Source organism: Plectropomus leopardus, chromosome 17 (genome assembly GCF_026936395.1).
Source record: "Plectropomus leopardus strain MGB_pleo_1.0 chromosome 17, ASM2693639v1, whole genome shotgun sequence".
Classification (NCBI taxonomy): domain Eukaryota; kingdom Metazoa; phylum Chordata; class Actinopteri; order Perciformes; family Serranidae; genus Plectropomus; species Plectropomus leopardus.
The window spans coordinates 9,246,976-9,272,491 of record NC_142192.1 but is presented as its reverse complement, the minus strand read 5'-3'; the positions used below and the strand labels follow the sequence as shown (position 1 = coordinate 9,272,491).

Here is a 25,516-nt window from a genome sequence, read left to right as displayed (position 1 = left end):
GACAGTGTTATAGTGTGAAATGGATAGTATAATTAGGTATGGAACAGCTGCAATCAAAGTGAAGCGGTGTAATGACTAATAAGCAGACTTTACTTGACTTTTCAACAAAGCTGCCACCAATAATTGTAACTTTCCTCACACCGCTGACTGTTACATTTAATTATATCTACTATAGTATATATTCTTATATTTGTCATTAACTTCACAAGGTCATCTCTATAGATCTCTTCTCGCATATAGATTACAGGAAAGGGTTTGATATTCTCAAAGTTTTTTTTGTATAATTATAATTTCATTATCATTATGAAGTAAATGGTGATTACAAGGTGTAATGGCTATAGATTATTGACACCAACTGCATTTAGATTGGCTCCCTATAAGCCTCGTTTTCACTATGCAGTTTGTTAAGTTCTTTGCAGTTACTATCCTGAGTTCAGTAAGACAACTAACATTTGAAAAGTTTATTTCAACAGCAGAACATAGCTAGAGTTTGGCATCCAGACTACGGCCTCATCACTCCCCGCAGGTATGTTTACATGAGATTCTGGTGGGTGAGGGTTATAATTTTCCCCCTTGGCGAGAGACTGCAGGTGGATGCTGGGCTGAAGGTTGGGTTGAAAGAGCAGGCAGCAATACTGATACGGGGCAGCAGCGGCACTGACAAGGCAGAGGAAGAGCTGAGGAAATGTTTGCAGCTTAAAAAGACTGCCACATTGGGAGGGTGTGTTTTGTAGATGACATATGTAGAGTGACATATGACGTGTGTATGAATCAGTGCAGCTTGAGTTGACTGTATGAACTAGCTCACAGGCATTGTCCCTGTAGTGGAAATGGTGGATGGTGAAACAACCAAAGTAACTATGGACAACAAAATGAAATGTGTCCTGTTGATGTTTGCTTTTCTTAAGAAAATAGAAAGCAATCACGGTGCTTTGTGACAGAGGAAAAAACAAGCAAAAAACCATCAAACGGTGGGGGGATTTACAGATACAATGCAGGGTTTTCCTAAAAAACAATGAAAAGACTCATACAGAAGTAATCCCTCTTAATCATCACTTATGACCCACTAGAGGTGTGTGGTGCTGTATTTTTTCTGCATTTTGCCTGGATTTTGATTTCATTATTCGTTTTGTGTGGGGCATGTACTCCACAGTGCTCAGGTGAGGTCGGGGTTTACACAGGTTTCTCACAAATTTCCACAGACAACATTTCAAAAATTTTCCATGACTTTTCAAGGACAAATACTACAATTTCATTTCAGAAAAGTATGTGCCTCATTGTGTCTTGCCAACCCACTTCTTTTTGACACACACACACACACACACACACACACACACACACACACACACACATTCAGGAGAGTCTCGCTTTTCAAAGCTAATGGCGACACGCTACGTCACAAATACACATAATCTGTATTAACAGGGAAGGCTTGGTCATTATGAGTCATGAAAATGAGGAAACTGTTCAGCTTCACTTGTTTCAAGCAGGAAATAAGCTTCTTAAGGTAATTTGTCTTACTAGATCTTGTATGTCCTTAGATTTAGATATTGCAATGTTAGTGCTGAAACAATATATTATGTAATCCTAAATCAATGCCTATTATGTCAACAGTAATGAGTTACGAGTTTTTTACTATTTCAATGATTTTTATCAATCCCATGACTTTTCCAGGTTTTTCATGGCTGTGGAAACCCTGTTTAAAAAAACAACAACAACCAGGTGCCAGAACATATGTAGCAGGCATCCAAGAGACATGGTGCCGCAAAAAGCTAACAGAATGAGGCAAAATGCCAAACGTAAGTGAATCTTAGGTAGGATTTCACTTGTACTTTTGCTTGCGAGTGTTTTCACAAACAGTAACCGACAATCTTGCGTAGTATACTTTTTAAAGTTCTGCTAGACGTAAGCTTGTAGCTGTACCTGTGGCGGCAGTGTATTAATAGCTTTTTCTCTGGATATTTAGGTTGACACCTCCATATCTTTTTCCCTCTGTTGAACTGATGCATAATTCCCACCTGCTGGGTCTTTATGCGTAGTAATGATGATATCTTGGATGACATATTGTTCCCGAGTTAATGGTTTAATTAGCAATCAAGTCAATATTTACCTTCACATTTAGGGATGGGCCCACTCCACATGACTTTTCCCTTTTCTAACTGACAGGAGATGGTCTCGGTCCCTTGGGTTTTGATGAAACCGTCCTCACAGACCACAGAGATGGAGCTGCCAAGCTGGAAGCTGTCTCCAAAGCGACGAGCGTTGATGGGAATGCCAGGGTCTGGGCACTCATTGTGGCCAAATGCTGGGGTAAAAAGTTACAAGCACACACAGATATTATGAGTAGGAGACTGGATACTAGCTGTCCACAGAGAGAGACAGACACATACACAAGAAATGTTATTAAATACTATGAGACCTTTATTTAATGGAAACTCACAGGCTACATTTTGATGACATGTCTGAGAACTCGTCATATAGATTTATTGCTGCAACGTGATGTGTTTGAGTGTTCAGTCCTGGCCAGGAAAAATATCTTGTGTAATCTATCTGTTCTACATTCCCGCTCTGCCTTTCTATATCTTTGCTAATATGCTCATTTATAACGCTACAGTGTATTTGCACTGTGCTCAGGTTGGATATAAGCAATGCAACTTCTGATAAAACTCATGTGAGCGTGTCAGCTTCGGGATATGATCTGGCTCATCAGATTAGAAGGCTGTAAAGTTCAACCTTATATTTCCCATGTTTTGCCAGTGGAAGCAATGTGGTGAGATCAGCTGATAGAAAGATTTAAAAGTGACAAATGCAGTGACCCGAAAAATGTAAAAAGTTAGATATGCAAGGAATGGTTTGAGCTGAAGTCACAGATCCGCTGTGCGGAAGTTTGTGGACAGAACACTTCAACATTTCGTCTGTTTGCCGTCAAGCCTGCAGTCAGATGAGAAGATCAATATCAATTTCCATTTCTGTGTGTCTGGTATAGAGATGTGTTTAGCCTGAATTAGCTCAAAGACTGTGAGCAGGGGCAAACGGTTCGCCACAATCAAAAACGAACAAATATGCCTTCCAACAAATCCAAAAGCTATCTATTTACTGTACATGTTGTATCCTGTTGTCTAGCAAGCTAGTCATCAATACATCTAAGAGTCACCTGGGTTTTGATCAGCTTCAAACGTCTGCACAGCTGACAACTTTACAATGAAGACACAACTTCTTCCTAAAAGACTAATGTCTTCCTTTCTATTTTGACACAGGTGAAAGACTCAATGTATGATGTTTAAAAAAAGGAAATTTGGGAGGTTTTGGAAGTTGTGTTGTTTCACTTTTGACAGAACAAGGCGGCTTCCTCTCACTTCTATTCTTTATGCTAAGCAAGGCTAAATGCATCCTGGACCTCTCTTTGTACTGGACGCACAGAGATAAAAAAAATGATGAAATGATGATGTTCTCATCTGACTCTGGGTATGACAACAAACGGGCCAAAAAGCTCCCAAAAAGTCCTCCTTTAATACTTTTTATCCCGCATTTTCCTTTTTATTCTGCATCCTACACTTCTATTCTTAGCTGCTGTATTGACCACATGAAACCTCTTGGATCAATGAGTTTTGTCTTTTCCGGAGCAACTCTTTGTGTTGTTGAAGCTTCCAGTCTGATCTAACTTCTTGTGGATTAAAAGAGCCTCGATCTAAAATGAAACATCCAAACATCCAAACACTGCATAGCCAAAACATCAAAAGTAGTGCCAGGTGAAGTGAATATCATTCAACATCTTGCGACAATGCAATGTTCTGCTGGGAAACCTTGGGTCCTGGCATTCATGTTAATGCTACTTGACATGGTGTCACCCACACAAACACTATTACAGATCAAGTACACTCCTTCACTTGTGAGGAGGAGTTCCAGCACTTGCCATGAATGCATGACCAGATTAGGATCTGGGAAATTTGGACACCAGGTCGATCAGATTGGGATATGTAGAATTTTGTCACCAGGTCCAAGCCGTGAGCTCTTTGTCATGTTCTTTGGGTCATTCCTGATCAGTTTTTTAAGGTGTGATATGGACCATTGTCCTGCAAGCCACTGCCAGTGAGGAGTGCTGTTGCCATGACTTGCACTTGCATTGTGCTTTTTTAATCTTCCCAGCACTTGTTTTTACACTACATGCCCATTCACACACACACACTCATACATTGATGATCAGAACACTTCGGGGTCTAGTATCAGTTCAGTTTCTTGCCCAGTGATACTTCAACATGTGGACTGGAAGAGCTGGGGGCCCATCTGCAGTGGTGTTTGGGCAGAGCATGTCAAGTGTTTCCACATGAATGCAAAGACCCAAGGCTTCCCAGCAGAACATTACATTGTAATGAGGTCATCAATGTTATTCATGTCATACTGACTTTAATGTTGTGGCTGATCAGTGAAACTAACTACATAGTTGCTTAATTTGATTGTAACAGCTGAATTTCAGGCCACAGAATGTTTTCAAGTATGGATGGATATATTGTTTCAAAATGAAACTACTTCAAATTTAATACACCTGCTAGAGGTATAGGCTGAAAGTCATGCATAAAATTCATATACAGTCATATGAGATGTGCTGTTTCCTCGCTTCAAAATATAACAATTCTTCAGCCTCAGACTCTCCTGCATTATTCTGCTGCAAGGGAAAATAAATGACCCTAAATGATCTTCCATAACCATTTATCAAACTTCAGCTTGTGGGAAAACTATACTTTTATGTAGTGTATTATCAATATAGTATTGCCACATCCCACCCTGTGTTACAGCGCAGCAGATCAAATAGGCAATGTGCGCATATTTGAATTAGAAAGTGGAATAAAATGAAATAGAAAAATGACATACTACTGTATGTGATATTAAATCCTCTTCCTGACATGGAGTGATCAGCCTGAAACTCCAGCCTCAGTGTGTTGGTATTGGACGTCAGATGGGAAGGACTCTCAGCACCAGAGAACCTCCCGATGACTCCTGCATCATTTGTCTCGCCATCTTTCACCGTCAGGGAATCGTAGGGTGCCTCGAGGTCAAAGTCATTAAATGCCAAGTGGATTCTGGAGCCTGGGTCTGATTGGATGAGCCAGACACAGTTCATGTTGTTCCCATAGCCTTCTGGGTAATCTGGGGAGAGGACTGTTCCTGAGGGAGCTGTGAAGTTGGACATGCAGGGGACTGTGGGAGGAAGAGAAGTGCAGAAACACAGACAGAGACAGACAGTCAGACAGACAGATAGAGACAGAGACGGATGGAGACAGACAGATAGAGACAGAGAGTGGGGAGAAACATAAATGTAAGAAGGGAAAAGAAGGGGACAGAAAAAGATGCAGAGAGAGAAATTTCCTGTTAAATATTCATCGTCACAGCATCATCGGTCATCATTCGCTCCAGGCCATAATAAACTCTGTACTGTCACCATGGTGACAGGTCAGATTGAATGTTATCAACATCACAGCAGAGCACACGCCATGTTTTTCCCCCCTCTGCAGCCATGTGCCTAGGAATAACCTACAAATGATTTTAATACTTACATATGCATATGGGGATGTTTGCTGACCACTGATTGTTGTCTTGGCAGGAAATAGTTTTCTCTCCAATCAGCTCGAAGCCAAACTGGCACTCAAACCTCAGGATTCCTCCATTTGAGAAACTGTCCCCTTCTCTTATTCCATAGAGAGGAGTTCCAGGGTCACCACAACTCTCTTTGTCTATTTCTGTAAAAACACAGTTTCAGAGGGAGAGATTAACATCTGGATATTATTCTGCTGAATCATAGACCTCCATTGTTGTCCAGAAACCATAAAAAACATGCATCAATAAGCCCGATCATCTGATTAGGTGACATGTTGGTTCATTAACATGAACACTATTAATTTTAAGTAAGCCCCACATATATAATTACACACATAGATATTTTTTTATCTTATCTATCTCACTCACAAGAGCACCTAATCTGTGTTCATCCACCGGCGGCAACCCCCAGGTCTCAAAAATGAAGGCAACACGAAAGTGCCCAAAACTGCAGTTCCTTGAATGGTCACTTGAAGCTGGCTTTAAAAGCAAGTCAGTCTCCACAGATACCTTTGTTAACATGCCCAACTTTACATTAGAAATAAAAGTGTTCACAGCCTGGTACAAAAAATGTTTATGGTTTTCCATAGCTAATTCCAACATTCCTGACAACTGTATGGGGGGTTGTATCTTTATATAACAAACCCTTTTGAATTTTATTAATTCTTAAAGTTCAGCATATTCGACGGCATGGCTGCTTTGAATGCCTTGGAGGCTTCAAAACGGAAGTCCAAAAATCTGTGGCCACGTCTGTTATATATATATACATTTTTTAAAATTTATTTATTTATTTATTCTAACAGGGATATGACAGATACTGAATAAAAAAAAGGAGGGAGCGAGAGAGGGGGCAAAATTTAGCAAGAGGCCACAGTTCCGACTCAAACTCAGGACACTGCCAAGGACTCAGCCTTCAAGGTGTGTGGAAATATTCACATATACAGCATATTTATAACCCAGATTTATATCGTCAGTGGTGCTTGGAGCTGAAAGTCCCAGCCAGGCTGGGGAAGTATGACAGTAGAGAGAAGGGCTAACTTTTTGCTCCTTTTGGAAAAATGCAGATTTAGGGAAGCCCTGATCTGATCTAACAGATCAGTGTCAGTGCAAATCAAGGCATTTTTTTTAAAAACTGATCAAGTTTTAGTTATATTGAGCTATATAGAACCCAACTGATCTTTTGTTTTATTTCAGCCGGTGTTTTTATTTGTAAAGGTTTAATGCCCAGCAACACAACGAGTGAAGCTACAGTAAACTTTCCAGCTCTCCACTATCGGTCTCTCCTGCACCTCATTGAGCTCTGGTATGCGTAGGAGCAGAGGCTAAGCCCCTCCTGAAGCGAAACATCACACACCATAACTGACACACAATGCAGATATCCTTTTTTTCTGTTATTAACCCAAGTTATGAGCACTTGTTTCATATCAGCTCAGTATTAGAGTCTCTTGAGTTTTGCTGTCATCTCACTACACTACACAGAATACAGCTCATATCGGTCACTCTAACTGCTGCACCGAAGCAACAAACACTGAAAAGCACTCTTAAAGGGACAGAAAAATTCCCTTGAGACAGTGAAAAGACCAAAAAGATTAAAGACAGAGTTCATTATTTGATGTTATTTTGCAAAAAGTAATAGTTAATTTAAAAAAAAAAACACAACCTTAATGCTGGGGGATTTTCTTTTAAAGTAATGGAGAGCTGTACAATTAAGAATAAATACTGGATTGATTTTAATAACTTTTAAGTACATTAAGTGTGCACCGTCTAGTTCTACTATCTATGTTATCAAGGAAAATGGAAGTTTTGGGACATCCCTATAAAGAATACTTCTGCCCTGTAACATTGAATTTTACCTAGCCTAGTAAGATAGTTTACCAAGTTCACAGGTTTATCTGTCACTGTGCAAAAATAACTCCTGACATTCAAGAGGAAGGCATAATCATCTTAACTGGGTAGAATAAAAGAAATTAAACACAACTGAAAACACTGGCATCAAGGTGAAAGGTATTGTGTGAAAAACAATTTGTTGAAGTTCAGGGATAAAAAGAAAAAAGAAAAGAAAATATCTGTTGAGAAGAGCAGTCTTAAAATAAACAACTTACATAGAATTTGTTACAATAAGACGAGGCGAATTAGATACAAGGATATAAAATAAACAGTATAGATGGTTTGCAAACACTGCTAAGTGGCATATATCAGGAGGAGCAGTATTTGCAGTAGGACTTTTATTAAGATTTGATATGAGTTTTATTTATCATTAAGTTTTATATAGTTGTTCTTTTCTATATTCTGTAACCTGTGTATTCAAACCTTTAGTGAAGTGGACCCACATGGATAGCTACTGTATTATTATATAGTCCTAGTTTTGGCTAACATCTTTCCTCTGCCATTTTTGCAAAAGAGAAAGATAAGATAGTATAGATGTTTTTTGACATTAGCATTGTCAGCAAATGTATTATCAGTTAGCTAATCCAGTGACTGTAGTGCAGCTTTAACAATATTTGTGGTCGCCATGCAGTGTTATCAGCCCCAAATACCCAAAGGCCATATTTCCCTGCTGTGAAACACCATGTCATGCTGCAAGAGCAACATCATCCATTTTGAACAGAAAATATACTGCCAACTGAATGGAGCCTTGCTCAGAGATGATTGGCTCTTGGTTTGCTGCGTCAGGCGGATTTCTAGAATGCTTCTACTTCTTAGTTCCCGTTGCCTCAAGCAAGTTTGCATCCATCTCGTCCTACGTGCCTCCTTCCCCTGAGTTTGCAAGTATTCATGACACCTCTTTTTTCACATTCAGTCCGACCTTAAGATGACACGGATCCTTCTCTGATTCTATATAAATGTGCCACCGTGTCACCATAATTCTCTTAAAAATTTACGGCATTTCAGGAAATATACCCTCCATTTCCCCAGCCTTCTTCCCCTTTATTCCCCTGCTCTCCTCTCCTATTTTCGATATTATTTACAGGAATGGCCCATGGCAGGAAGCAAAGGTGTGTGCTTTGCTGTAAGTATATGTATGTGTGTATGTGCCTGAGTGTGTGTTTGTGATGTATTGCATTAATTTCCATCATGACATTGTCTTTATGAGACCCACAGACTCAACCAATCACAACCCGCGTAACACACGCACTCGTGAATGAACACACACACACACACACACACACACACACACACACACACACACACACACACACCATGCAGAGGAATAAAAAAAAATGCTGTGGAGAGAGAACACACATACTGTAGGAACATTCCTATACTACCACCCTCTCACACACAAATGCACACAAACAGGACCCACAATCACACATCCAGTCAGTCTCTCCCGTAGCATCACACACAGGGATACACACATCTCTCTCTCACACACAAACACACAAGTAATCCTATTGTGTTTGTAACAACAAGGCTGACAGACTCACAAAGGGGATTAGGCTCCTTCAAGTGTATGTGTGCACTCGCGCATATATATAACAGGGAACATACTCATCGTTACACAGTCACCAACAGGGAACGGCAAAACTAACAGGGGACATTTTTTAAGTCCCCACTTGGACATGCTCTAAATCATCATAAAATCATGTGTTATGGCCTCTGGTGAAATTTTTCAGATTTTTGCCAAGAGGGGACCAAAGTGTGAGAGTGTTTATATCCATATTCAGAGCTCTCCCTCCTGGTTGGAGCTGGTATTTGAACGACCCATTCACACACGTCGCTTTTAACACTCCTCTCCCCAGCAGCCTTTCAGACTGCAAAAGGGCCGTTAAACAGGCTTTAGTAATGTTAATGTGGGTGACATGAAGGCCACAGAATGTAATGTATCAAATATGATACAAATAGCATGATAGAGTTAATAAAGACACCAGTCTCCTGAAAAGTGATTTGTTATTAGTCTTTGCATTAAAATTCAAGGCTTGGCTTTAGGTGATTTCATAAGTTTTAAGCTCTATACTGTATTAAAATAAAGGGCTACCCAGAAGGCAGGAGAGAAATCAGTATTTTAGAGCCTTAAAAAAAGCAAGAAAACTATAATCCAAGCAGAATAAACCTTTACATAAAATGATCAGCAGTAAGATTTTTTCTTTTTAGGTTTAATTATGTAAAATGATGTAACATCAGACCTTGACTAGACCTTTAAAGTTGTTCAGTCCCTGACGATACTGACCTGACCAGTTTTCACGAGCACTGAATGTCAATCAGTTTTTCAATATACTTCAATATACACTCTCAGTCTGTGCTCATAGAAATGTAATTTGTTTGTGGGTGCACATTATAGAAAACATGTCCAAACATAGGATAATGCAACATGAGTCCACTGTTGGCTGGTACATAATGACAATTAGTTCCCTCTTGGATAGCATGGAGTGACGTTCACACTCCACCATGTAAAGAATAAATAAAATGAGTTAGATAAGACTTACACAAAAGAATCTCACCTAAATAATTCAAAATTATTCCTCAACTATGATTACAATGACTGTGATTATTATAATTATAACTAATATTTTATAACAAACTATAAAAGGCTCAGTTTTAGTGGATGGCTTAACCATCTAGCTTGACACTGTTTTACAATACGGCTTCCCCAGAGGGCAAGGAAATATTTTAAAATCTAAAGAAAGGAGAAATAACAATAACAATAATAATAATAATAATAATAATAATAATGGTAGGAAGAAAATGTGGAGAGAAAATACCAGCAAGATCTTTACTAATTTTAATGAATTGCTTAAATTAGTTTATTATCAGAATTTAACTTAACCTTGAGATTAGCTCAATCCTCCAAAACTCCCTTTGAGTTTTAGATGCACTAGAAGCACTAGATTTCTGTCAATCTTACAATGTACATATGTTTTTTCTCTATAATCACAGGAATGCATTTTATTTGCTGATCTACTCTACAGGCAAAGAGGTCCACACTTGTGTAGTATAAAGCAACAGGGGTCCCACAGTTGGCTGGTACATAATGACACAAGTTACTTGTAAATATATAAACTAAATCATGTAATTTTTGCTTCTAAAAGGATCTGTAAGTATGTATTTTTGTAACTGAATATAAAGGCTCAGCCGTTGTGGATGTCTTTACCATTTTATAGCTTGACACTGTTTAAAAAGGGCTACCCAGTCCATTCTCATTGTTAACTTTTCAAATACATTCCCTCTGTCAGTGCTTTTTGGCATACCTGCATCAATCTGGATCATGGCAGGATGATGTGAGATGAGAACATAGCCGGACAGAGCCAAGCGCATTGTTATTATATCGTCAGTAGACAGCCAGACAACCACGAGGCACATCTGCATCTTGCGTGGCTAGCATCACTTGAGAATATGGATGGACGTACTCAAAACTTCCATTTAACAGTTTTACAAGCAAAAAAATGCCATGCAAGTTTTAGGTTTTATTTTTGAGGATTTAAAGTTTTTTTCTATTGGGAAAAAGAATATTAAAACAAAAAATGTTATTTTTTTTAAAAAGGAATAAAGTTTCATCATCATTGAATGATGCCTTTTCAGAGCCAATATTTGCATAAAATGAAGCAAATAATTTAAAATAGCTTTGCTGGTCCAAAGTCTTATTTGTAAAACATCAGAGCCACTCAGAAATACTTAGAGGCAACTGAGGAACTGAGTGGATTAGTTGTGAACAGACATACAGTGAAAATCAGATTTTAACCGGTTTAAATAGTTAAGAATTCTGTATAGTTGCAGTGATTTGACAAAATTGCAGGGTCTCCCAGAATTCACAGGAATCAGCTGAATTTGGCATTTATTGTTATGGTTGAAATCCAATGTATGTGTGCCCATCTATAGGAATCCATTTATTTGTCGCTCCACATTACAGAAAAGAGGTCCACACTTGAGTTGTATAAAGTGACATGGAGTCCACTGTTGGCTGGTATATAATGACACAAGTTCCATCTTAGATATATAGTATAGAGTGACATTCCCATTTTAACATGGATAAATGACAAAGAATAGGAAAAAAAGAAGTTAGATGCATTATTGTTCAAAGAAAATAATCTTACAAAAATGTAATAATAAAATTATTTATTTTTTAAGGAAATTGGAGATAGAAATATCATTTAGTTTTTCACAGTACATTGCTTTTTGAATCGTGCACCTGAATAAGTTTTGAGTTGCTGTTTAAGAGTGTGCTCCTTTTTTACCTTGTGTTGAAAACACATTGACAACCCATCATGATATAAATGACTAGAGCAATCTTTAATGGTATTTATAATATGGGAGGTTTTGTGAGCAATCAGTTTGTCTCAGTTACAGGGATAAGTCAGTTAGAGGAATGATTAACCTCTGAAACCCTCTGTTCAACTGCTGAGATGAACTATTTTCAAATTCTATAGGTTTTTGGCTGTACTTTTGGCTGTACTTTAACTTTAAATTCTAAAAAGGAAAGTCAGTCCACACTTTGTCCCCTCTTGGCCTGTACAAAATGACACTTCTTGTTTTGTTTTGTTTTGTTTTGTTTTATATTTTCTCCAATGTTTTTAAATTAATCTTAAATCTGCATTAGACAGATAAAATTGTATATACACATTACTAGATCTCAAGAAAACCAAAACAACTACAACTACTAAAACAACTAAAGAAATATAAAACAGCCAACAATACAAAAACTGCAGAACTAGGATCAAAATAGGATTCACTTTCAAGTAAAATAAAAAAATAACGCTGAGAGATTTGGATTGGATTGTCTGTGTACGACCTTTGAAGTCTTCTGTTGTAGGAGAGGAACTGAGAGTTTTTTAAATGGGTGTACTGGCATGCAAAATTACCAGCACATTTATGGATTGTGTCTTTAACAGAGGCTGACTACTCATTTTGTATTGGATTAAATGATTTGCCATCTCTCTGTGTGCATGCTGCAGTGACCAGAGGGACTTATTATTATTCAACACAGTTTTGGTTTTATATGAAGAATTTCAAATTCCTTAAAGGGTTTTTAGTTTATGATGTAAGCATTAAACAATCCTCCACATTGACTGAGTGGAGTGTCCAGCACCCATGTGCCTTTAAGGTTGCCTCTGAGAAATGAGTGACTTGGAGAGGGTGAGGGGTCAGCGTGTGCAGCTCTGTGCCAGGCCTTGATTCTCTGCAGTGTGGGGGTTGGTTTCTTTGTTGTTGACGATGGTCAATAGGCCATTCCACATTAAGCTTCAGAGATGCTAATTTATATTAGCTAGAATGTTACATCCAACTCTGACTGCCTGAGACATGGGTCTGTCCCCTGTCCTGGGTTAAGCAAGTGGCACACAGTGCTTATTTTAGCTGGTAATTTAACATCTCTGGATTATTGGGAAGAGAACATCCTAAAAGTTTACAGATTGGGCATATAATTCTCCACTCAAATTCCCACTAGCTTGAATACTGATACAAAAGTAGTACTTTTTACTGGATAGTTAAATATTTGAACATATTTAATCACCTAATAATTACATGAATTTCATGGCAAACCATTGTGATGTTACATAGTTTATTGTGCCAAGTTAACATTTAATTGTTCTAATCATAATAAAAGGTTTGGTTTCAACTATAGGAGTAAAACAAAACTAAAAGAGTAAGAGTGATCATCTGATCATCATGTTAAACATATTCAGGAAACAGAAATAAAATGTCAGAATGCAACATTGAGCCAAAGAAAAACATGGTGGATTATTGTAGTTTTGTAACATAGGTTTTGTTATTGATCTGTAATGTTGAATTTATGTAGTCCATTTTCACCTCCCTGAACCCTTTTCATTTGAGCTGCAGTGATATAAATTTAAAGGTTTGGTCATAAATCAGTTTGAACTTATATATGAAAATAAATAGTTTTCTAACCTATAAAACATTTAATGGGGGCAAACGTGTATGCATGCTTACACAGCGCTGAGAAACAAAGCATTTTTAAGTGACTGTAAGATTTAAACAGCAAATGCAACTTTAAAATGGCCTCCCAAATAATATGTCAAGATCCACTACATGGTATTTTTTAACAGTTTAACAATATACCATCAGTAGTGTATCAGTGTATCAGCGTACCATCAGTAGTTGCAATTTATTTATTAGTTATCAAGTAGTATTGACAAAAGTGAAATTAACAGTCTGTTAACAGCCAGCTTAGGAAAGATGACACTGACATGGTAAAATTACCAGCACATTTATGGAGCCGAAATGCATCCCTAAAGGAGGTTAAATATTCATTTGTTTGTGAAAAATTGTTGTTCATCTCTCTAAGATGTTAAACATTTGATTCAGTGGTGCTCTGCATTATTAAGTAAGCAATCACATGGTGTTATAGATATATTGTTAGATTTATGAGCCTTCAGTTGATGAAGCTGACAAAAATATGTAATTTCTTCTACATTGAAGAGGTGGAGTGACCAGCACCCATATGATTCTCAGATCCTAACTTTGAATGTTGAACAGTGGAGACTGCTGCCACTGAGAAGTGAGTGACCTGCAGTGAGTGAGGGGTTTGACTCTGTGCAAATCAGTCTGTGTGAAAATCTGTCAGGCCTTGATTCCCTGCAGTGCGGGATGGTTTCTTCTAGCTGGCGATGGTCGTTAGCACATGACACATTGAGCCTAAGGGTTGCTAACTTTCATATCCAAGATGCTGTATCTGATTTAGACTGACTGAAACGTGGCTTATTCCCCCATCCTGGGTTTAACAAGTAGCACACACTGCTTATCTTGGTTAGTACAACATCCCTGGATTATTGGGAAGAACACCCTGAAATTGTCAGAGTAGGCATACAATTCTCCACTTTAATTCCCATTTAAATACTGTTTTTTTTTTCAAAACTTGTACTATTATGGATCTTTAAGTAGTTGAACATATTCAGTTACCTAATGATTACATCTGTTATTTCATGACATACCATTTTGATGTTGCACAGGTTATTGCCTCAAGTTTACATTTCATTATTCTAATTATAATAAAAGGTTCTGTTTTAACTAAAGAGGTAAAACAATACTACAGAATTAGATACTCTGTAAAGCATCTACAAACATTATTTAGATAGTTAAAATGTTGTCAATGGTTATTGATTGTATGGAGTAAAACTAATTTGGCCCTTTTAAATGTTTTATAGGTGAGCTACATAAAGAGTACGTTTGTGTCCTGATTGTGTGATTATCATTTTAAACACATATATATGAACAGAAAGTCAATGTTGACATGCAACTTTGAGCCAAAGATAAATGTAGTGGGTTATTGTTGTTTTTGCAACTTTTGTAACCTATTAAAATTTAATGAAGGGCAAACATGTATGTATACCTTACAAAGTGCTTAGAAAGACATTATTTATTAAGTGACTAAAAAGATATAAATAGCAACTGTAACTTTATAATGATCATAAAAATAGTATTTCAAGATCTGCTACATGGTATTTGTTAACAGTTTAACAGTTTATTACCATTAGCAGTTGCAACTTTATAGAAACCATCCAAACAATGTTTATAAACAGTTTTCAAACCAACTATTAATAGTTAACAAAGTGTTATAAATATTTGGTCTATCTATCCAAGAGATATGTTATATTGTATAATTTACTTTTTTGTTTTACAAAGGTTTACAAATTAGTTGGAAACCATTAATACTTGGTTATGTATTTATACAAGACTGTATAAGTCTTGGTATTTGACTAATAAAAATAACAATCTATAACATTACTTATAATGGGTAAAGTTAATTAGTTATCATTTCTTCATTGGTTATCAAGGAGTATTGACAAAGTATAATTAACAGTCAGTTAACAAATTATTATTAATGATGCCTATAATACAGTAATGCCAGCTTCAGAAAGATGATACCGACCACGTAAAATTACCACATTTATGGAGTAAGATGCATCCCTAAAGAGGCTGAGTATTCATGTGTGAAAAAATGTTATTCATCTCTGTATGATCTATGTACATTTGATTCAATGGCTTTGTGCATTCTTTAGAAAGCAATCTGTCTTTATTACATTCACACACAGTTTTATAGATATATTTTTATATTTACTTGGCCTTCAGTTGATGAAGTGGACAAAAATATGTAATTTCTTCTACACTGAAGAGGTGGAGTGACCAGCACCCATATGATTCTCAGATCCTAACTTTGAGTGTTGAACAGTGGAGACTGCTGCCACTAAGAAGTGAGTGACCTGCAGTGGGTGAGGGTTTGATTCTCTGCAAGTCAGCCTGTGAAAATCTGTCAGGCCTTGATTCCCTGCAGTGCGGGGATGGTTTCTTCTAGCTGACGATGGTCGTTATGGTGTGAGGACATTACATTGGGCTTCAGGGTTGCTTACTTCTCATATCCTAGATGTTGTATCTGACTGAAACATGGCTTTTTCCTCTTTCCTGTGTTAAACAAGTGGATGTTGGGTAAGATAATGTTAAACTGTAAAGAGTAGAAATACAAGCAGAATTCCACATTTGTAAATCAATTGCACAATTGACTACAAGCTATTCAAAAAGGAGTTAAACATGTTTTCACATGAAGAAACATCTGCTGGGAAGTGACATAATAACACATGTATGTAATATCACTGAAATAATTGAAAGGTAATTATTTATTAAGTGGCCCTCTAAAGCAGTAGGGCATCTTGGCTCTCAGTGGCTCTGTTTGTCTGAATTTTAACGCATAATGGCCATCAGAAACACATTAACATTAGTTAAACTTTAAGTGCTAAAGAGTTGTTTCAGTTGACAACACTGGAATGTAAAGACCTGTAAAGCTGAGTGTCAATGTAAACTTATTTTAGCAATCTCACATGCCTTCATGCACACTCTCTGTGCCGCATGAGTGACAATGCTGCATACCAGCCCTGTATTTGCCAACTAATTTACAACTCTATGTGTTACCAACTATAGTTATCAAAAACAACCAAAAAATAGATATAACAATAATAAAAACTTAGTTCTGAGCTGCACAAACCTCTTTGAATGGGGTCAACAGAAGATAACTAGTGAAGGCCCATTCATAGATGTGTATCCTGCTGTGATGGTTTTGAGATGAGGTGTTGGTGGCTCATCACCATTTCAATGCCCATCAAAAACACTAACATACCAGTTAAACTTTAGGAAGTGCTAAAGAAAGGTTTTAGTTCACAATACTGGAATTTAAAAGTCCTGTAAAGCTGAGTGTCATTGTGAACTTATCGTATTATTATTATTTATTATGTGCCTTTCACTTCATGCACACTCTTTGTGCACTGTGACAATGCTGCATGCCAGTGTGTGTAGTATATGTTATAGACTGTAGTCATTAAAAACAAACATCTTTGAATGGGGTCTAGATTAGATAATGCTAAAATACACTTACAAACACAGGTGTTTCATCCATCACTAAAAACTATTCATTTTGAACACAGTGGAACACATTACAAAACAAGATATTTGGTGTTCAAATCCATTACCTATCATAATAGCATGAAAAGGAGCCTTGAGAAATACATAAAAGAGACAAGGCTAAAAACCAAAAATGAATGGCCATGACCTTTGACCCATAAAGCTGCACTGCATTAAATACCAACATGACTGAAGGATATCACAAAATGAGCTCGGGGACACTAAAAACCACTGACAGTGGACACAGTTTATCACTGTATCTATAAATGCAAATTAAGACTTAACTATGCAAAGTGAAAGCCAGATATCAGCAAAATCCAGAAACACTGCCAACTTCCAGGACCTGAGCTCATCTGTCCGTCACAGTGAATATTAAGACAAGTTATAATTGTGTTCACATTATAGCCTTTATTTTAAAAGCTACAATGGCAACATTTCTGGTGCCAATTTACTAAACAATGAGAAGCTTTACTGAATAGATACATTTTGTATTAGATATTTTCTCTTTACAAAATGCACCTTTCTATTTCTTTTTCATTAATCTATGGTGGAGTGTGAATATCACTCTGTCCTATCCAAAAAGGGAACTTGTGTCATTATGTACCAACTTAACTTGGGACCACATTAAGCTTTATTCTATGTGTGGCCTTTTTCTGTAATGTTGATCAACAAAGAAAATGCATTCTTATGCATATAAATTGAAAGCACGCACATACATTGTAAAAGAGATCCTGTGCTTGTAATAACTCTTAATGGGAATTTCAGTAAAAGTCTGATAATAAATCTATTTTTATGATTAATCAGCAAATACTGTTGCTGACCTTTATATCGTTTTGGTCCTTTCTGGGAAACCCTTCATTGTAAAGGTGAACATCTAAAGTAGGAATTCCAGTATGTTTTTTCCATGGCCAAGGGATCAGCCAGTATGTGTGATATCTCTGATCTAGACACTAGAGAAAGAAGTCTCAGACTTGTAATGTCATGAAGTATAAAGTCTGGAGCTGCTCCTTCTGCTCATCGAGAGCCTAATTTTGGGGACCAACAGAATGTTTGTTATCCCTTAAACCCAAATGAACTTTATTATATTGGTGTTGTCAGTTCTGTAACAGAAAATGTTCCCATATACTTATAACATTGTTCTGGCTGTTCTCAGTGTCATCTAGAAAATCTTTCACAATTTCATATCAATGGAGCAACTCTACACTTTATATCACATGACATCACAAAGCACTCCAGTTTTTGGATATGGGAGCGAGTTGCCCATGTTTACTAATGTTTTAGACTGCCTTAGATCATAGAAATATAATATGTATGTATTTTTAGAAATGGGCATAATTTCCCATTAATACAGTATCAAAGCCATAAAAAGGTTAAGCCAGCCACTAAAAGTTGAGCCTTTATATTCTGTTACACAAACATACTAACAAATCATATTTGAAGAAGAAATGTAACATTATTCAGATGAGATTTTTTTTTCACAAGTATTATTAAATATGTTTGTATGTGCTTTACATGGTTGAGTGTGAATGTCACTCCGTGCTATCTAAGAAGGAACTTGTGACATTATGTACCAGCCAACAGTGGACTCATGTCATTATATCCTACTCAAGGGTGGACCTTCTTCTGTAATGTGCACCAACAAACAAGTTGCATTTCTTTAAGTACAGACTGAGAACACAAGTATATTGAAAACTTGATTGACATTCACTACTTGTGAAAACTGGTCAGGTAAGTATTTTGGAAATTGAACAATTTTAAAGGTCAAGTCAAAGTTTGATGTTACATAATTTTAATTTAAAACTCCTTTTTAGTTTTTTCTTACAAAAGGAAATGGAGTGTGGACATTTTTTTTCTTTTTAGAGTGCAAAGTTCAAAGAGTACAAACAGAAGTCGACTTATGAAGGCCCATTCATAGATGTGTATCCTGTTGTGATGGTTTTGAGATGAGTTGTTGGTGGCTCATCACCATTTCAATGCCCATCAAAAACACTAACATACCAGTTAAACTTTAAGTGCTAAAGAAAAGTTTCAGTTTACAATACTGGAATGTAAAGTCCTGTAAAGCTGAGTGTCATTGTGAACTTATCGTAACATTTATTATGTGCCTTTCACTTCACGCACACTCTTTGTGCACTGTGACAATGCTGCATGCCAGTGTGTAGTATGTATGTTACAGACTGTAGTCATTAAAAAACAAACATCTTGAATGGGGTCTAGATTAGATAATGCTAAAATACACTAACAAACACAGGTGTTTCATCCATCACTGAAAACTATTGTGAACACAAAGGAATACATTACAAAACAAGATATTTGCTGTTCAAATCCATTAACTATCTGCCATAATAGCATGAAAGATTTAGAGAACCTTGAGAAATATCTGCATAAAAGGGACAAGGCTAAAAACCAAAATGAATGGCCATGACCTTTGACCCATAAAGCTGCACTGCATTAAATACCAACATGATATCACAAAATGAGCTTGGGGACACTGAAAACCACTGACAGTGAACACAGTTCATCACTGCATCTATAAATGCAATTTAAGACTCTACTATGCTAAGTGAAAGCCAGATTCAACAAAATCCAGAAACGCCACTGACTTCTCTGGACCTGAGCTCATCTGTCATGTCACAGTTTGATTTCTTTCTTTTGGAAGCAAACAGCTTTTAAGGATTAGTCACAGACTTGTGTTAAATCATTTTATAGTGATTAACTAATTAAAATAAATATATTATTTATTAAAATAAGTAATTATATTGCTGATCATTTTATGTATAATGTTACTCGTTTATAGATTTATTTTTCTGAATTTTTGGTGATACATTGGTAGTTATAATTGGTCTGGTCTAAATATACATATATATATATATATATATATATATATATATATATATATATATATATATATACATATATAAAACAAAGACAACAATAAAGTTATTAACAGTAAATAGTAAGATAAAACTGAATTCACAGGATTATGGGAGCCTTCTTTAAAAGATATACTTTGCTTTGGCAAGTATTATTTCTGTAATATTTATTATCACAAAAAATGTTGATATATTGCAAGCAATAAAGTTTACATACCCATTTTTAAAGATACAAATGAAGATTTAGTGAAAAAGAAGCACTCTATAGGTGAGAGAACCAGGATAAACCAGTTTGACTGCAGTATATGGATGTCCCCCCTTTGATAGGCAGACGTCGCTCAAGGCTTCAGGTCCCCTCTTGGCAATTTCTTTAAAAATTGTAAAAATCACATTTGCAGTAATATTGTGAAAAGAAGACCTCAAAAAGTAAATTTTCAATTCTAGTTTTGTATTTTTTAAAATGACTGCTAATAAAGGTTCCCTCTTGGATAGTACACTTAGATAGTCCCCTATTATTCATGTTCGCATGTATGTGTGTGTGTGTGTGTGTGTGTGTGTGTACAACTTCAATATTACTTGTATGTTTGCGATTGCACACTGAGCCCAGTTCTATAATATTCCATCATGCTCACACCATATTGCCCATGGGAATACACATGTATGCTCTCGAACAAGCAAAAACTCCAAAATACGCGCGCGCACGCACGCACACGCACACGCACACATACACACACACACACACACACACACATGCATACACACACACAAGGGGTGTATATGCACTACCTGTAAAGATCTGAGAGAATAAGGTAATAGATTTTGGGGGGAGGATAATGAGATTGGAGGGAAAAAAGCTTATTGGCTGTTTCTCTTTTGTGACCACTGTGAAATTGATTTTATGGCTAGGTTGCTAATAGTAATCGAATGCTGAGTGTATAGTTACCTGCGTAGCGCAGTATTTGTCATATGCTATAAACTACAGGTCTTCAACAGGGGGTCCTCTACCTTTAGAAGGTCCTCAGAGTTACTCCAGAGAGGATGGCAAATTCATACTTGAAAAAATAGACATTAACACGAATCCAAAATAACATCAGCAAACATAAATCAGTCCACTCCTAAAAAACTAAAACCAATGAAACAACCCGTATAATTTATGTTGCACTACTGTTACCCATAAATCCTTGTACAACTGATTGATATTTATTTTGAACATGTAAAACAAACCAAAAAAAGAGACAATAAATAAAATGGACTATAACCTATTCAACCAACTCAATGTAATTTCACTTTTTAAACTTGTTCTTTGTTCTAACGGAAATTAAATTGTACATGCTCAAAAAGGAGTTGGAGGAAATATGCACTGTTAATTTCCTGCCCTTTTACTAAATTCACCAACTTTATCTCATACTTATATTTCCATACACACACATTCTTACACAGAGACACATGCAATGCATTCATAATGTAAAAATATAGTTATCTGTCAAAAATTCTTATTTTAATGGCTTAGTAGTACCTTAGTACATCAAATAAAGGTTTGTTTATACATGGCACTTTAGGCTGCCCCACATGTTGATGCAGATGCAGATTAACATGCTACTCAATATCCTATACATAGTAGGGGGTCCTGGCTCCGTCTCTCTCTCACTTAAGGGGTCCTCTGCATGAAAAATGTTGGCAACTCGTGCTTATAAACTGTCTTCTGCAAAATTGTGGCTGTTGGTATGCTTTTATTTATTTTTCATATGCGTATCCCTTACCAGTGTCTCTAAAAAAAAAGAAGATGTATTAAACACATTAAACAATATAAAATAACAATCTATGGTGGCTATAATTGCCGCAGAAGAAGACGAACAAAGTGGGAAGGGTTATGTACACTCTAGCCGCTTTGCAGTGTGAGGAAGAAATGAAAAATGCAGCCTGTCTAATTAGCTTGTGGTTGTCTGAATCTGTGACCTAAAGGGAGTGGCTCAAATTGACTCGCTCCCACTGTAGACATCACTGAGGACGCTCTGTTGAATGAAAATGATCTAATTTATTACTCTCACAATGCTGACATTTTTTCTGCCTCTCTCAGGTTCCAAACCAGGCCACTGAGGAGCTTTTGAGGATTGATTTGATGGGAGATGTGTATAAGAAAGACATCAATTTTCTGTTCTCATTAAAACATGCAGTCTCTGTCGGCTCTTGTTACATAAAGTGCACACAATGTTTTTTTGCAGGGTTTTTTTTTATATTTGATGGTGTAATTCCCAAATACCTGTAACACTCTGTAAATTGGACGTCAGGATCACAGATAATAATTGGGCTGTTTTCTTTGATCTGGACACATCATAGGGCAGAAATACATCACTCCAGTCTGCTGTGAAAACTCCTCGACTACACGCCCCAGACTCTGTCTCATGACCCTGTAATGGGCTTGTGCTTCTAGCAAAATCAGTGAATTTCAGGATGTGCCTGTCCTCACAAAGATTTCTGCAATCTATGTACAAAAAGCACAGGTAAGAGAACAGGACATCCACACCTCAGAGGCATTTTTGTAATTCCACATGTTACCGTCACACCCTCTACTCATCTGAGAATATGTTCAAGAATGTGAATAAACAACTAAATAAATGTTACATCAGTGAACACAACATCATCTCAGAACGCTCTGTTACATCAAAACAAAGGAGTAAAACGTATAAAGGCTCGCCAGGACGACACTTAAGAAAGGTTAAAGCAGCATTTAAAAAAGTCATCTGCTTATACTTAAAGCAAAGAGTGTAATGAGCTCTGAACCATCTGGAGCTGCTTCCTAACGAGTCCTTCAAATGACTTCATGACCAATGAGGGCCAAAACCACATCTCGTATGTTCTCACAAAGTACAACATTGCTTTGTCCATCCCTGTCCATAAACTGTAACAGAAGTTTGAAATGACCATCAGTCAACGCTGGAATCAGAATTACCATTTGTCATAATACTGAAATCTTTAACTTCGGTACCTAAAAGAAAAATCAATATTTGATACCATTGTCCATATCAATAGGACAAACTGACTTTGAGTGTATGAAATTTTAAAATATTATAAAAAGATAAATATGAACAGATAACAATGACGACTATTTTCCTTGGTTTGTAATTGGCAGAACGACTGTGACAATAAATGAACTTATATAGAAATAATGCCATTTAATCATCACTTATGACCCACTAGAAGTGTGTGAAGGTGTATTTTTCATTTGAGAAAGCTCAGCTGGTGCCAGTGCATCGATACTATGGAAAAAGAGTATTGAAATCATAGACTGTAAATAAAGATGGTAGACACGCCCCCACCTACCCCCACTATGCCAAAGTGAGGTTGAAATATCCCAGATAGGAGCATTGCCATCTTGCCAGGATGATATCATTGTGAGCCCTGCATCTGCGCAGTAGCGATATCTGCGGTGGGGGAGTTCGCACCCAAACACCTGTTCGACCAATCGCGACCAGCTCCGTTGAATGCGAGTGCACGGATTGGTTGTCACGGCTGTCAATCATGCTGGAAAAGCCCCCCCCTATAATTCAATAACTCATTAAAACCAAACTTATCATGAAAACAAACTATTGAACAAACACAAGGCTGATGAGAACTACCTTCAGTGACAGCAACTGGCGTGTAAAATGAGTTTTTAGTTCAGCCTCTGACCATTCACTAAAATGGAGAGGCGGGTCTGAGGACCTGTACTGCAGTCAGATACCAGGGGGCGATTGAGATTGAATAACCTCACTATGGGGGAGCTGTCATGTTGTCCATCTTTATATACAGTCTATGATTGAAACCATCTCAAATACTGACAATCGAAAAGTATTAATTAATTGATTTATATTTTAAAAACACCAATCAGGACAATTGTTCAAACAGCAAGATCATCCAATGCCACTCATGATTTGAACTGTATGAAATATATATTATTGTGTCCTGATGAGAAGAAAGAATCAATTTTTCACTGTGAATTTTAACTGAAAGACCTGCATATATAGTAGTATTTCAAAATCAGTAACGCTGGCGGCTACAAGAGGACTGAACATTACATGAGTCAATAATTCATAACTAGAAAATGAAATGCTGTTTACAATTCTGTGATTAAATAAGCCCTGTCCTTCACAGGTTGCCTCTGAAGCACACAAGCATGTATATCGGTATATACATGCAAACGCACATCAACACACACAACCCAAAAAAAGTGTCCGGCTTTGGCTCACTACCCCAATACTAAGGTTATTGACTGTAAAATTGGAACACATTTCTGGTTATGTCATGAATGAATATTTCATGAATTCATATTTCATGGTGTTTCAGATGCTCTGAATGAAATGCTGTTTAGTGCTGTGTGATTAAGAGGGTCCTGCGCAATACCTGGACTACAGTGCTGCAACAGAATTGAGATCCTGGGGGACCCAACATAAATTACACGGGTCCAGGAAGTATTTACTGGTCAGAGCTGGTGGTCAGCATCATTACCGCAGGATGAAATTTCGAATATGAAAATATGAGAGGCTGTTGTTATTGATCTTAACCATGCTTCTAAATGCTTTGTTCTTCAGTAAATATTATGTATCCAAATACAATACCATCTGAAGTTCAGTTTCTTACTCTTGTGGCTTCCTTCAATAATAGCTTTCTGTCTAAATCTCTCAATTTGGACCAGTCCACTTCATACATTTGGTACATGGCAATATATTTATAATAAATCCCAATAAGAGGCAACAATACGAGACTCGCTGATCCAATCTTTTGCAGAAAAAAAAGACACGCTTGCAAAAAAATATATGGGCACACAAATGCAAGTAGACATGGAGAATGAACAAACACACACGCACGCACACACACAGACACACATAAACACGCGCACGCGCACACACACAGACACACATGCACACACACACACACACACACACACACACACAGGCGCGCATGCACACACACACAGTTAGCAGTCTCTCTATCCCTCCCAGCACACACACATACACAACAGATCCATCCATTCAGGGGTCAACTGTGCTGTAAAAACCCACCTTGACATCCCTCCCTCCTATAAAACACATCACATATTAAAAACTATAAAAAGCAGATGAAAAATCTAAAATAAAATCTCGAAAGTCAGTGCCGACATTATGAGTCAGTGATTAGATCCTCCCGAAGAGAAGAGGAGAGGAGGAAAAAACAGCAGCCCAAACAGTGATGGTAACATTCAAATTCAGGGATGAGAATTTTATTTTTACTTCTCCCTGTCAGCTGTTGCTGTATCGTGCGTCTGAAACATGAGCCCTCGCCGCAGAGTAACTGCAGGTAAGCTTAGAGTTTTCTATGAGATAAACCAGTTACATCTACTGTGTGGAGTAAACTCGGAAAAAAAAAAACATTTGTCATGAGATTGACACATGTACCATCTCGCCCTCCTTTATGACTGGCTGGGAGGCAGCCACTTGCCGTTTATGCTGCACTTTGTAGTCTCCCAGCACAGTGTTATATAACACAGGATGATGGGATAATGCTAGAATGATGCACTTAAAAAAGCCGGAGCTCGAGGGAATGACTCATCGACGGAAACAAATTCTCAAAATCACCACTCACATGTATTTCAATGAAAACGGATGAGAGGCTAGACAAATATGCACACTTGTTGTTCCATGTTTTCTATCGTTGAAGGCTGTCACACTGAAAAAAATACTGACAATTAACTA

The 25,516-nt window shown here is 37.2% G+C and overlaps 1 protein-coding gene across 3 annotated transcripts in view; it reads right to left on the bottom strand.

The window, feature by feature from the left end:
• Window positions 1-25,516, bottom strand: part of csmd3b (CUB and Sushi multiple domains 3b) — a 463,214-nt gene that overhangs the window by 118,981 nt on the left and 318,717 nt on the right. For all 3 annotated transcript variants that reach the window (XM_088090048.1, XM_088090049.1, XM_088090047.1), the window contains 3 exons: window positions 5,553-5,735; window positions 4,870-5,196; window positions 2,111-2,305 (listed from right to left, as the gene is read on the bottom strand). In XM_088090048.1, coding sequence (XP_087946174.1) covers window positions 2,111-2,305; window positions 4,870-5,196; window positions 5,553-5,735 — 705 coding nt within the window. The remainder of the gene's footprint in view (window positions 1-2,110; window positions 2,306-4,869; window positions 5,197-5,552; window positions 5,736-25,516) is intronic.